Source organism: Amia ocellicauda, chromosome 1, assembly GCF_036373705.1.
Source record: "Amia ocellicauda isolate fAmiCal2 chromosome 1, fAmiCal2.hap1, whole genome shotgun sequence".
NCBI classification, from domain to species: domain Eukaryota; kingdom Metazoa; phylum Chordata; class Actinopteri; order Amiiformes; family Amiidae; genus Amia; species Amia ocellicauda.
Genome location: NC_089850.1, coordinates 57,861,843 through 57,876,591, shown reverse-complemented (window position 1 = coordinate 57,876,591; position 14,749 = coordinate 57,861,843). Strand labels below are relative to the sequence as shown.

At 44.4% G+C, this 14,749-nt stretch overlaps 1 protein-coding gene across 2 annotated transcripts in view; it reads right to left on the bottom strand.

Moving 5' to 3' along the window:
- The window catches only part of LOC136754621 (alpha-2-macroglobulin), a 49,180-nt gene that overhangs the window by 31,302 nt on the left and 3,129 nt on the right, over positions 1 to 14,749 (bottom strand). For both annotated transcript variants that reach the window (XM_066710620.1, XM_066710630.1), the window contains exons 5-15: positions 14,514 to 14,534; positions 13,928 to 14,096; positions 13,465 to 13,549; positions 11,137 to 11,248; positions 10,724 to 10,829; positions 10,278 to 10,387; positions 9,870 to 10,040; positions 1,823 to 2,053; positions 1,015 to 1,078; positions 379 to 524; positions 99 to 248 (exon numbers count right to left, since the gene is read on the bottom strand). In XM_066710620.1, coding sequence (XP_066566717.1) covers positions 99 to 248; positions 379 to 524; positions 1,015 to 1,078; positions 1,823 to 2,053; positions 9,870 to 10,040; positions 10,278 to 10,387; positions 10,724 to 10,829; positions 11,137 to 11,248; positions 13,465 to 13,549; positions 13,928 to 14,096; positions 14,514 to 14,534 — 1,365 coding nt within the window. The remainder of the gene's footprint in view (positions 1 to 98; positions 249 to 378; positions 525 to 1,014; positions 1,079 to 1,822; positions 2,054 to 9,869; positions 10,041 to 10,277; positions 10,388 to 10,723; positions 10,830 to 11,136; positions 11,249 to 13,464; positions 13,550 to 13,927; positions 14,097 to 14,513; positions 14,535 to 14,749) is intronic.

Here is a 14,749-nt window from a genome sequence, read left to right as displayed (position 1 = left end):
CAGAGCAGATAACAGAGAGAGAGTGTTTATCGTCTCTGGTGATCTGTAGCCCATTAACAGAGGAGCTTATTTAACAAACGGTGCCGACTGTGTTGTACCAAGTCAATGGTCAGTTCATTCTTCCTGTCCAGCAGCAGCACACTCTGATCGATGGCCTTGAGGGAGCACAGAGAGCCGGGCTGAGAGCTGAGAGTCACGGCACTCTGACCTCCAGGGAGCGCCTCGGGGGACGAGAACTTGAGGGACACCTGAGAGTGAGAGAGAGAGTGAGAAACGTCTCCACACAGAGCTGGCAGGGACACTGGGACAGATCCACACACACCGTACAGGCAGTGTGAAACACCCACACACACTGGGGTCACTAAGAGCAGAGCTTACCTCACTGGGCAAACACTTCTCCACTTGGAAGTTGAAGCTGTCTGCTATGACTTTCTCTCCTGGCAGCACAGTATAGACCAGCATCTGGGCAATGGGAGCCAGTGTGTAATCCACAGGAAGCCTGAAGGGAACCCTGCCTAATTTCACTGCAATGGCAAGATGCACCAAGTCAGGTAGGATCTGATTTGAACACTGCAAAGTGTTACTGAGCTCCCTTGACCAACCAGCTGTAATCTTAACCCATCTGCTGTGCTGCTCTATGTTACTCTGAAATACTACAACCAATGTGAATTAATATTTTTGATATTGTTTTTCACATAATAAATCATAATCCAGTTCATAAATCAACTGGGGAAGGTAGACTTGAACTGAACCACATAGTATAGTTTTGCATATTAACCTCAGTCAGCCCAGTCACCTCCAGAATGTATCAGACAAGAGGTGCTCTTAGTACTACACTCTACTACAATAATGTACAGTATAGATATACAACATGGTGAACGTCAGGATAGAAACTGTGTTTGTCACTTTACCTAGACAATTCTTTTAGTTATCACTGAAAAACTGACACGGAGAGAGACAGGCTCTGAAACTAAACCGAAACTCTGAGTACCAAGAGTTTATCATTAAACTCACATGAATGTTCGGGAAGATCCACCTTCATGTGCTCATACAAAGAAATGGCCCCTTTGGCTAGAATCTGGAAGAAAGATAGAGCGGAATCTGCCGAGTTTCAGCAAATTAATATAGCATAAGACCTGCTAAAGTGAGTGCAAGTAAATTATCTGATTCTAACCATATACTGAACTACAATGCACTCTGCCATACAAGACTAGAAAAACAAGACTGGAAATGTGCAGAAATGCCTTCCAGTGTGTGGGAGAGCATTGCAATAGAGATGCCTGCTGGTACAATCAATTTGTGCCCCTGTAGAAACATGTTGATAGTGATATCTCTCACTGCAGCGATGTAGTGCTACAGCTATCAGTGTTTTGCCAGTAGCTTTTGCGTGTTTAATGTGATAGATTCAGAATGGTTTTCCAGAATTATAATAAATATATAATTTAAATAATACAGCCCCCCCACCCCCAGTTATATCTGTCCATGCTGTGTTTGATTAGATTTACACAGTGGGTGCCATGGCTAAATTATATCATAACATTGGAAAACCAAGCACAGCCTTGTCATGTATACCTGTTTGTTTTCAATCCTGATGTTCGGAAGTTAGTGCACCTGTCAGCCACCAAATGCATGTTGTTGATTTTACACTAGATTCAGGTGTATATTTGGTCACTTGCTAACTTGTCTCCCTCTCCCTCACTTTCTTCCTTCTGTGGATTAATCTGTTATAGCTTGAGAACACAATGACTATGTGTGTGTATGTGTGTGTCTCCTCTTCATGTATTTGTTTTTTCAGGTTTTATTTTGCACACAAGGAACTCACCAGGATGAACAGATCAAGAGATCTCTTGTCAGTCTGTAGGTCCACCTCAGTCACAGCATAGTTGATGCTGATTAAAGCTTCCTCCCCACATGGGAGGCTTGTGTCAGTGCCCTCGATGGAGAGGTAGCTGCCATGTGGCTTCTCAACCTGGGAGACCATGTAGGTCTCGCTTTCATAATGTGGACCATGTGGGGAATCCCATCTTGGTCTCTCAACCTTCTGGAAGCTGGCCTGTAGAGAATAGAGCGTGAATGATCCCTTGATCGTCTTACCTGTCCATCATTTGTTTCATGTTACTCTTACAGATGTGTTCTCGGTACTAACTGTAACATCTTAAGTCTTGACATCTTTAATTGGATTTGCTAAATTGGGACTATTCCATGGATTAGTTTCTTTTAGGGTATTTGAGCACTGAGAGATCCTCTCCTGGTTTGAAGATATTGCATGGCTCTGTGTTGTAGGGATGATGGCGACTCAGGATACATGACTCTGTGCCACATCAGGAGAGACACACCATGAGACAGTGTGACTCTGCCAGGTCTGAGTTTCTGTATTAGCTCAGTCCTGCCAATTCCTGGCCCTGTGGTCTTTATAGGTCTCTTTCCATCACAAATATTTTAAAACTAGTGGTGTGCTGGATGATTTATTAAAATCTATTCAAATTCGATTTTTAGTTTTTTTGTTGATCAATTAATATTTTGTGGTCACTTAACAATGGTACTCTTACTAGATGATATTCTGTGCTAATAATTCTACAGTATTCATTTGGTTGTCTCACTTTGTTCATGTTCTCTATCTAAATAGAAAGTATTAACTTAAAAAAAGAACATGACATCAATTTACATTGAAATTCTGTGTGTTGAACAGAGAATTATTTCTCACTGTTCTCATTTTTTCAAGAATGCAATAATACTCCCAGTGCATAGCTAGCAGTTGGATAAAGACTCGAGATACAGACTCTAACTCCATGCATGTACAATAAGGTAACAACATATTAAAACCTGATATGTAAACTTGACAAAGCACATGGTAGTTATGTAAAATAAAACAAATCTTGCTGCACACCTTCTATAGAAATGTATGTGTAAAAAAAAAAGGTTTATTTAGTATTACAAAAACACTAAACCACTCCAGAAGGGAATGAAAACAAGTCTTGGTTTGGAAATAGTTTCTTGAAAACTGCTGTAATGACAGTCTAGACAAACAGACAGGGATGTGGAGAACTCAAGTGCGGGACGAAGCAGGTAGTTAACAGTCCAGTTCAAAGGGAAGGCAAACAGACCAATGGAGACAAGGCAAGAGGTGTAGCTGGGTATTCAGGCAAAGGGTTGGTCGGTCGGACGAACAAGAAGTCAGAGAGCAAACCAGAGGTTAGAGTATGGAAGAACTAGCAAAGGTCAGGAACACAGGATCACAGGAGGGACAAGTACTGTGCACAGATTTTTTGAGGGGCAGGGACTCAATCCAAAAATGGGCACCCTGTCTTGGCGAAGTGTGGACCGGAGGGAGCAAGTATGTATTGCTGCAGACCCGGAGACATTGGAATGTGGGAGGAGTAACTGTCAATCATTTTGTATGCAGCCAATCACTTTACTGGAAAAGCTTGTCAATCACTTTTTATGCCGCCAATCATCTGCAGAATATATCTGTCAGTTATTTTTGATGCGAGAAGATACTTGTCAGTCATTTTGTATGCGGCCAATCGTCTTTCTCATTTATAAAATAAGGTGGGAGAAAAAATGAAGAGGAGGGAGGAAACAAATATGTCCTGGGCCCCATTCCTCCTACCTGGTTTAACTGATTCAGGCTAGTCATTACCTATGGTAATTTACTCAGCTGGACTTTAAACTTGGTTTGAGGAACGGAAAAAGACACTTCTGTCAAATTATCCTGAAAGTTATCTGGTTAACTCGGTTAGCAGCTGCGAGGAACGGGTCCTGGTATGTTTCTAAGAATTGCGTTAATAAATGGATAGCTAGTAGTTTTGAGGTCGTTAATCAGGATAGGCAACTGTAAATCAGCATGTTATTCTTACAATTGGACAGGTTTAATTAATTATATGTTTTAATAACTTGTATATTATTTTTACAATAATTCACTATATATATATATATATATATATATATATATATTGTTAGGAACTGGCAAAAGAGACTGTCCAACTTGAACCCTAGGCTGGCAGAGACTGTGCTTGTGTTGTGTTTGTTGCCCATCCTGTCTGAGTGTTCCCTTCCATGTCAGTGACCCCAGTCTGTTACATTGTTGAGTCTGATATAAAAATCCCAGGCAGCAGCAGTGCTCTCTCTGTTCCAGAAGCCGTGAGCCGGGCTTACAGTACGCTGCTCTTGTTCATTTTCCCTATTCTTCGTAGCTGCAGTCACGAGTTATTAAAATAAAACCTCCTTAACTCTACCCTCGATTGCTCATTTCTAAAGAGTATAACACTGATGTGAGAAGTGGGATGCGATGGAAACATGCACAACTCTGACTTCTTACTGGGGCGAGGGGTCTGCAGCTGTACGCCGAAAGAAATCCCCACAGACCGGAACAGGAGGGGACGAAGAGAGAACTACAAGAGAGCCTTATCAGAACATGACAACGAGGAAGAATGACAATAAGTTGGAGCGAAGGTGGGCTGGGATAAACGAGACTGAGGAAGGGATGCTACTGGGCCCAGGAAGGGAGACCCAGACCACGAGGGGCTTGACTGTTGAGTGGCAGCAACATTAGGCGGGCGGGATGGCCTATTTGGAAGAACGCGGAGGGGCAGAACGGATGTTTGCCTTCCAAATACCAATGAGGTGGGTAGAAACAGAGCCGAGCCACCCAGGATATGCACCCCCACCGCGGCAGCTGTCAGGCGGAGCAATGGAGAGAGAAAGAAACCCTGCTGCCAGTCCATTACAGACTGGGCTCGCCCGAGAGACGGCGCAATACACCCCTGTTCACAACTACCCCCACCCGGCAACCCCGGCACTTTGATGGCTCAACAGACTGGGAAGCGTTCCAGATTAAATTTGAGATCGTAGCCCAAGCCAATCGCTGGAGCAATGAAAAGAAGGCTGTAAATCTGGCCACGAATCTGGAGGGCTCTGCTGTGCAGGCAGTGCGAGACCTGATCCGGGAGCAAAGGACTGATGGGACGGCACTCATCGCTACACTAGCAGCAGATATTACTTACTTAGCTCAAAGAGTGTTTAAAGATCTCTCTATTGAAGCCATCAAGCGCCAGGAGTTGAATGCCTTTCTACGGAGCTTGCGTCCCATACAGTTATGGCAGCAAGTATGCCTGGCAGAGCCAAGCTCCATAGATGAAGCCCTGAGCCAGGCAATGATGGTCGAAGATGTTTTGGGCAAAGAGGAACCGAGTCGGCCTCGGGGTGCCCACCGACCAGTGCAGGTGCTCGGTACAGACCAAAGGGAGCCATCGGACAAAGAGAACGACGTCACCGCAAGCAGCTGCCGCTTGGACACACAGCCACCCCAGAGAGACAGGGTTTGTGGGCGCTGCAGAAAGACGGGGAATTTAAGGGCTAATTGTCAGAAACTTGATCGACGGGCTGAATCTACATCTACACTGCAGATGTCGGGAAACGGGGGAGGGCTCACGTGTCAGCGCCCAGACCCTGGTGAAACCTACATCGGTTCAGCTGAAAACTGTAACCGGTGAGTTAAAACCGATGCAAGGGAGAGGGCAGATGGTAATTAAAATTGGAACTGTAATGATTAGGCATGAAGTATGGGTTGCCCCGATACAAGACCTGGTGATTATAGGATTAGACTTTCTTAAAAAAACGGGGGTGACCATGGACTTGGAGGAGAAGGAACTACATTTCCCGGGAGGCCTAGGGCTTCCCCTGGAGTTACCGGAAGTGAGAGTGTATTTGCAATATCAAAACAAATCACCAGTGGTTCAGCAGCAGCAGAGCGAAACAGCTCCTCCCCCGCCCAGTCCAAGCCCTCTGATACCTAGGTGATCAAAGCAGTGTTCGATCAGAGCGCAAAGGGATTGACTCCATAGCAAAAGGACAGACTGTGGGCACTGATCACGAATTCTCAGATAGTTTCACTAGTAAACCCGAAGATGCGGGCCGCACTCCCCTGGTGAAGCACAAAATCCATACCAGTGATACGCCCCCCATCAAGCTCCATCCACGTCGTTTAGCCCTCACAAGACAGGCAATCGTGGATGGGATAATCGCAGAGATGCAAGCAGCCGGGTTCATTGAGCCGTCTGCAAGTCTCTGGGCTGCCTGCGTTGTGTTAGTGCCCAAGAAAAGTGGGGGCTGGTGCTTTTGTGTGGACTACCAGCATCTGAATGCGGTGACGCGCAAAGATTCCTACCCCTTCCCACGCATTGACAAGTCCCTCGATCTCATCGCCGGCTCCTTCTGGTTCAGCTCCTTGGATCTGCAAAGTGGTTATTGGAAGGTGGAACTAGCTCCAGAAGCACATCCAAAAATATCATTTTCCATGGGTAAGGGCCTCTGGCAGTTTAAAGTAATTCCTTTCAGATTATGTAATGCACCTGCCACGTTCAAAAGGCTGATGGAGAGGGTTCTTAGTGAAGTGCCCCCTACAGGTTGTTTAGTGTATTTAGATAACTTACTCGTGCATGCCCCTTCTTTTGATTAAGCACTTGAAAATTTGCGCCGGGTCTTTCAGAGGTTAATGAAGCAGGACTTAAATTACATCCAGACAAGTGCTGCTTAATGCGTAGGGAGGTAGCATTCCTAGGCCACCGTGTGGGGAAATATTGCATTACAACTGACCCAGAGAAAATCAACGCTGTAAAAAGCTAGCCTGTTCCTGCGGATATTAGACAGCTAAATAATTTTTGGGGACTGGCTTCCTATTACAGGCGCTTTGTGACACAATTTGGCACTATTGCTGCCCCACTTCATGAGTTGCTGAGGAAAGGTGTGCTGTATGAATGGGGACAGTCATGCCAAAATTCATTTGACAAGCTGCGGGGATTGCTTACCAGGGCCTCTATCTTAACTGCTACTGACATTCAGCTGCCCTTCATCGTGGACACCGAAGGTGACCAGGTCATTGCGTACTATAGCTGGTCTTTCAGTAAATCTGAGCGCCGCTATTGTGTGACCAGACAGGAATTACTAGTTGTGGTGGCCACCACCAGTCACTTCCGCCGTTACAACAGCGGCCTCCACTTTACCTTCCGTACCAATCATGCTTCTCTCCTGGCTGGCTGATGAACTTTAAGGAGCCCAAGGGACAGTTATCCCGGTGACTGGAGCAGCTTCAGTCTTTCAACTTCACAGTGCAGCACAGGGCCGTTGAGCATCACACCAAAGCTGGCGCCCTATCCCGTCATCCTTGCCATCCTACCAACTGTACCCACTGCAGTAAAAGATATGGCATGGAGGGAGAGCTGCAGGAGGAGGAACTCAGCTGCCAGGAAGTCCCCTCGGAGGATTGGCACGCAGCTCAGGAGAGGGACCCTTCAGCTGGCTACAACAGGGCCAACGGCCATCATGGGAACACATTGCTGACCAGTCTGAAGCCACCAAGGGACTCTGGCCCTTATGGAACTACCTGGAGCTGAAGGATGGGGTCGTTCAGAAATGGTGGCGTGATCCAGCTGGGAGAGTCGACCACTGGCAGGTCATTGTGCCCCAGGAATTGAAGGAACTAGTGCTTCAACTAACCATGGGGCAGTGGGGACCGGGCATTTCGGGGTGGTCAAGACCCTTGCTGATGCACTCCTGGAAGGATTCTTTGCACTCTTCGGAGCCCCCCTGGAATTACATTCTGACCAGGTGCACAACTTCGAATCCCGAGTAATAGAGGCACTATGTAAACTGTTGGGGGTCAGGAAGACACACACTACCCCTCGTCACTACCCCTCGGTTTAACCGCACGCTGTCAGCACAGCATGCTATTGTGACCTCCGAGCACCAGCAGGACTGGGATGCCCACTTGCCTGTGGTCCGCATGGCTGCCCGGAGCGCAGTCCAGGAGGGCACAAACCGCACCCCAGCCATGCTTATGCTGCACCCTGGCCCAGCTGCTGTTTGGCCGCGCAACAGTCCCCTCCTCTGAATGCGCTGGTCCCGAGTATACTCAACGCTTACAAGACCGCTTGGAGACTGCGCACCAGTATGCCCGGGAGCAGCTTCAAGCAGCTGGGGTCAGAATGAAGCGATATTATGACGTCAGAGGACAAGGAAGAGACTTTGAAGCAGGAGAGCATGTCTGGATTTATGCGCCCAGGAGGCGCAAGGGCTGGTGTCCCGAACTGGACAGTGAATGGGTGGGCCCTGGCAAGATCCAAGAGCGAGTGGGTGAGGTGGTGAGCCTTGTCTGCTCATTTCTAAAGAGTGTAACAATATATGCAATCAAAGTTAGCTTTAGGCAAGGCTAGATTGATACGACAAACTAAATAATGTGATGTTATGCTTAAAATTACATTTTGAAGAGTTGAGTTTTAAAAAGCATATGACCCTCACTGTAAACACTTTACAGGGAAGTAAAATTATCTAAGTATAAGTACACTGTATAGAGCTCCAAGTGTAGGTCCTGTAGGCTAATCTCATATCCCAGACCTACATGTTCATATAGAATGCAGACATGTCAGCCCTTGTGCCAAATCACTTCTGACATCAGAAATAAACACTGTGCAAACAGAGAGCTTAACTCGCATTAATGGTAATTAATGCTAATGGTAATGAGTATGAATTGCATACTGTATGACAGATAGATAGCAGATAGTACTACTTCTGTTGTAAGAGTTAGATACAGTTGGGGTACAGTGGGGGTACACTGACTGTATCGCAGGGTTAGTCTTGTGTTTGGGTGCTATGGTATATGGGTGACGTGGCTATGTAGTTACATCGTGTGACCACTACAGGGAGGTGGTGCTGTTCTCTGTCCTGGTCAGAGCTCTGAACCAGGCATTCTAGAAGTTTGGATAACTGCACTATGGCAGTTGCCCTCTGACCCATGACTGGAAGTTGGCCATCTATAAAAGACCAGTGTTTGGGATAGTATAGGAAGGAAGGATGTGTGGAGTTGAAATAGTGGTTGGAGGAGTGTTTAGCAGTAAAATAGTTCAAGAAGGTTTTGTTTTGTTTGAGTTTATCTTTATTTTGTTTGAGGTTACTGAGTTTGGGGAAAAGTGGCTGCCCCAAGCTACCACTACGGCCATCTAATCACAATACTTATATAGGTTATAAACAATAACTAATGTAAATATAGAAAATAGTTTTTGTAAACTATAAACCCAGATGGCCAATGTTAACACAGAAATAAGAGGACTGATTTCATATTAATGAAGAACATCATACTTTTATGAAATGAAGATTAAAACATTACAGTTCACATAATATTGTATGTGTAAAGTGAATCTGGCACATAAGCCACTAAACTTAATACATTCACATATATTAACCAGAAGGTTTAATTTGAAATAGAACATTTGCCTATAACCCTGCTAACACACAATGTTGCCAACATAAATTACATTGCATTTACATTATATATTTCCATGCTAAACTCATCAAAGTAACATTAACACGTTTAATGTTAGCTAACTAGCTAAAGGGTACTTTTTGAATCTAAGGGATAAAGGGCAGGGTCTCAAGCACCACCTGGGGTCTGTCTGTGCACATGCCTGGGAGGGACTAACACTTTGAAATGCCAGTAGAAAGAAACCAGACTGAGCATTGGATTGTAGTAACAGGGGGTTTAAATGCAGAGCAGAGGGAAGCAGGGGACAGGGATGTGTAGTGTTGGTCCAATGGGAGCAGGGTTTTGATAATGTAAGTGCACTTGGTGCTGATGAATGTTAATTGGATGATTGCTCATTGTGCTGGGGAATGTGAGAGACAAGGTTTAGTATTCAGGTGATTATGACCTCTGGTGGTGAACAGGGGAAGTTTGGAGCAGAGATGTAATAACTACTCAGATCAACAAACTGTTAGAGGCAAACACATTATGAAACAACAGACATAGGCGGCAGAACAGAAAAATATCTGAAATGTTGTTGGGCCAATTGTGCTGAACAGAGCACAGACGTACTCACCCTGAGACTGATGGTCTCTGAGGTCCAGTCGGACGTGTTGAGAGAGAAGTGTGCGATCCCTTTGCTGTCAGTGGTAACATTCAGCAGGATTTGAAATGGGCTAGATGTAGAATCCAGCACATAGACCATCTCATTCACTAAAGGCAAGGAATCTGCCCCCTCCGCCTTGACCTGGACAAAACAAAGGGTGAAGGGAATTATTTATGATTCTTGCTTACATGTGGTTTTATTTCCCTTCTGCATTTGTATTTTGACTGCTTCATCGAATTGTGCTGTGTATGGCCTGGAAGACAGACAAACAATGCAGTTCACGGTGTCATGAACAGGAACATTGCTTAACCCCAGCTTTGAAATGTCGGCTTTAAAGAACATTAATTTATGATTGACCGCAGTAAGAAAATCACTGACCTTGCCTTCAAACACATCTCCCTTCAGATAGAACTTGGGTGTGTCCACAAAACTGACTTTGCCCATTGTTCTGGTGTAAGTTAAGGAAGTTGTTTTGCTCATTGATACACCTGCAAATTCAGAATACAGACAGTGTTCAATAACTGTCCTGATTTTCTCTGAGGGCTTGCTTGCCGGTTGGCAGAATTTCTGCTGCCACCATTGCTTTTGAAGTAAAATTGCATAGGGCTAATCTAAGTGCTGGCCTGCACAGTCAGATTTGTCAACAAATTGACAGTCACAAGTATTGGCACCCTTGTTTTCAGTACTTTGTACACCCTCCTCTTGCAAGGATAACGGCACCAATTTTAAGGAAAGAAGATTGATTTCAGTTAGACAGCTGACAACATCTGCCTCTGAAGTGGCCTGGGTTGACAATATGTGTATGGCTCTTAAAGGTGGGTTACCCGTTTCATCTTCTTGGACCTCAGCTTTGAATTCAAGGTCATCGAATGATATGTCCTTGAACAACGTGATGTTGAAAGTGTGAGAAACACAGCCAGTCTTGTCCACCTAGGAGAGCAACAGCAAACACACCCACATCATAAGCCACAACCTGTTCCAGAGAAGCTCCCAAGAGAACAATCATAGTGCCAATCAAACAAACAGAACTTAAAGGCTTCTGTTTGGCGATACAAAAAAGTTCCAAATAGGCCTTTGTATTGGAGCAGATTAGCACCATTGTCAATTATCTGCCACAGTAATTAAGCAGACATTACACAGGTTTGGAAATTAAGTTCAGCTCTTACAAATCTCTGAAAGGTGGTGCTGGGTCATTCTCAGATGGTACTTTATTTTTATTTTTATTTGTATTACTTACTTCAGCTGACATAGACAGGCAGTTTATGGAATCACTTTCCTGAAAATAATGTATGGGAATGGGGCATAATTCAATCTTTGCTCTTCCAGATACTGGCTTCCCATATGTGTACCTGTAAAACAATGACAAGTTGCAGGTCATATCTGTGTGAAGATTAGTATGTAATGTAGTATGAATACCAGCCATTCCCTTTAAGAATTGTGATGCAGTCTCTCGAGGCTGTTTGAGATCAATACACGATAAACAAACACTGCAAGCCTAGCCTAAGACAAACATTGCAGACCTGAGTCCGGGTGGACATTGATCCCTGATTTGGAAACCAATCAATAACCTTTCAAGTTTGATACTTTCTTCAGTGTTCAACATTTTGAAGTGTTAAAATGTCTGTGGTTGTATTTTCATAAAAACGAAGTTTGAGAATTGCCCTGACATTTTATTTAGTTTTAGTTGCACATATAGCATTGGAGATCAACAGTACAGCTGGGATGCCTTCTAATCTAACGAAAGAGTCCATAGGTAAAGCCACTTGTCTGTCTGTGTCTAGCCTCATTGTGTGTTTTACTCAATTAAATCCTAACCAGATTGCACTAAATAACTCCTCATTTCCAGCTCTGTCAGCACATGGCTATAACAGATCTATGGAATGTAACTAGTTTTATTGGAGGCAGTGTTTATTTTGGCCAGCAGGTTTGGCTTTTAAGTTACCATGTACTGAATGCATGCATGTATGCCTGTCTGTAGATCGCACTCACAATTGCTTGCCCATACATAAGTACATACAGTGAGGGAAAAAGTATTTGATCCCCTGCTGATTTTGTACGTTTGCCCACTGACAAAGAAATGATCAGTCTATAATTTTAATGGTAGGTGTATTTTAACAGTGAGAGACAGAATAACAAAAATCACATTTCAAAAAAGTTATAAATTAATTTGCATGTTAATGAGTGAAATAAGTATTTGATCCCCTATCAATCAGCAAGATTTCTGGCTCCCAGGTGTCTTTTATACAGGTAACGAGCTGAGATTAGGAGCTCTCTCTTAAAGGGAGTGCTCCTAATCTCAGCTCGTTACCTGTATAAAAGACACCTGTCCACAGAAGCAATCAATCATTCAGATTCCAAACTCTCCACCATGGCCAAGACCAAAGAGCTGTCCAAGGATGTCAGGGACAAGATTGTAGACCTACACAAGGCTGGAATGGGCTACAAGACCATCGCCAAGCAGCTTGGTGAGAATGTGACAACAGTTGGTGCGATTATTTGCAAATGGAAGAAACACAAAAAACTGTCAGTCTCCCTCGGTCTGGGGCTCCATGCAAGATCTCACCTCGTGGAGTTTCAATGATCATGAGAACGGTGAGCCCAGAACTACATGGGAGGATCTTGTTAATGATCTCAAGGCAGCTGGAACCATAGTCACCAAGAAAACAATTGGTAACACACTACGCCATGAAGGACTGAAATCCTGCAGCGCCCGCAAGGTCACCCTGCTCAAGAAAGCACATGTACAGGCCCATCTGTACAGACCAAAATCGAGCTCTTTGGCATCAACTCAACTCGCCATGTTTGGAGGAGGAGGAATGACCCCAAGAACACCATCCCCACCGTCAAACATGGAGGTGGAAACATTATGCTTTGGGGGTGTTTTTCTGCTAAGGGGACAGGACAACTGCACCGCATCAAAGGGACGATGGACGGGGCCATGTACCGTCAAATCTTGGGTGAGAACCTCCTTCCCTCAGCCAGGGCATTGAAAATGGGTCCTGGATGGATATTCCAGCATGACAATGACCCAAAACACACAGCCAAGGCAACAAAGGAGTGGCTCAAGAAGAAGCACATTAAGGTCCTGGAGTGGCCTAGCCAGTCTCCAGACCTTAATCCCATAGAAAATCTGTGGAGGGAGCTGAAGGTTCGAGTTGCCAAACGTCAGCCTCGAAACCTTAAGGACTTGGAGAGGATCTGCAAAGAGGAGTGGGACAAAATCCCTCCTGAGATGTGTGCAAACCTGGTGGCCAACTACAAGAAACGTCTGACCTCTGTTTATGCCAACAAGGGTTTTGCCACCAAGTACTAAGTTGAAGGGGTCAAATACTTATTTCCCTCATTAACATGCAAATCAATTTATAACTTTTTTTAAATGCGTTTTTCTGGATTGTTTTGATGTTATTCTGTCTCTCACTGTTAAAATACACCTACCATTAAAATTAGACTGATAATTTCTTTGTCAGTGGGCAAACGTACAAAATCAGCAGGGGATCAAATACTTTTTTCCCTCACTGTAATCTATATACAATACATACAATGGCATTACACAAACTGGACTCACTTGGCACACACTTGAACTTTGGCTTCAGTGTCCAGGACAGTGACCAGCGAGGGTCCTGTAACAGTGACCTCAAACTTGGGCAGGACTGTGGGCAGGAAGTAGAGGGGGTAGTGAAATTTGTTAGAACAGCCGCAGACCTCATTGTGAGACAATGTGTCCAAGTCGAATACTGAAATTCTGAAGTACAGCTGGCAAGGTGTCTGTGAAGACTGAGGTCACCTTGTGTATCAGTTGTGCATGGATTAATGTTGAGCACTATTCTAATTTGCACCTAAAAAATGAAATCTAAAATCTTGGTTCCAAGACTGCTGGGGTGACAAAACTATAAACAACTGAAATGGTTTGATGAATACAAAAAATCACCCCATAGTTGATGAACACTAAAAACAGGGTAGATATTATGAGCACAGATTGAAAGTCTGTGGGCATTGAAGAGATCTGTATCTCCCCCAAAGAGACTCACCATACTCCTTGACAGTGAATTGAATGTTATCTCTCAGTCCATCACTATTCCAGACAGTCAGAGAGTATCGGCCCAATTTGGCTTCAGAGTTCAACTGGTGCGACAGATCCAGAATGCTCCTGTCAGATGTCTGGTTCAGCCACTGAGCAATACGGTTGTTTTCTGGATCCTAGGGAGAGGATGGTAGGAAGGGAGAGGGAGGGGGTAGATGAAAAGAAAGAGGGAGGAGGGAGAAGGGCCAATCAAGGGATAGGGGAGAGGGGAGAGGGCACAGGAGCTGAGCAGCTGAAATGTTAAAGAGTTTTAAAATCTGTATGACTTTCTCTCATGGTAAAACTAAAAAATTGCAGGTGTGATAAGAGAAGCTCTAGATGGGAACCTCTTCGGGATGCCTTCACCCATCAGTGGATCGATATAGTCTGACAGTGATGGTGATATATATATTAAAATATTCTAATCAGCTGACTTGATAGATAATTAATGTTTAAGTGGTGTTCTGCAGGTGGCCGCAGGGCTGCCTGTCTCTGATATGCCAGTTTCTTGTAGTGATCTAAATAATCTGTAATGATTGGCAAAATGCACTTACCCTGATCTCCACAGTGCTGTACTGTAAAAAGACAAACACATTAGTGTCTATTTATTTTGAGCAATGAACATACTTCACAAGCATCCCAGTTAGAGTTTACTGTAGTCTATCCAGGGTGCCATTGACAATGTCTGACCCCTACTGTGACAAAATGTTCATACAATTTATAGGCGGACTGATTGTCTCTAAAATCCATTTTGAACACTTGGAAGTGTTTCTTGCAAACAAAGACAATG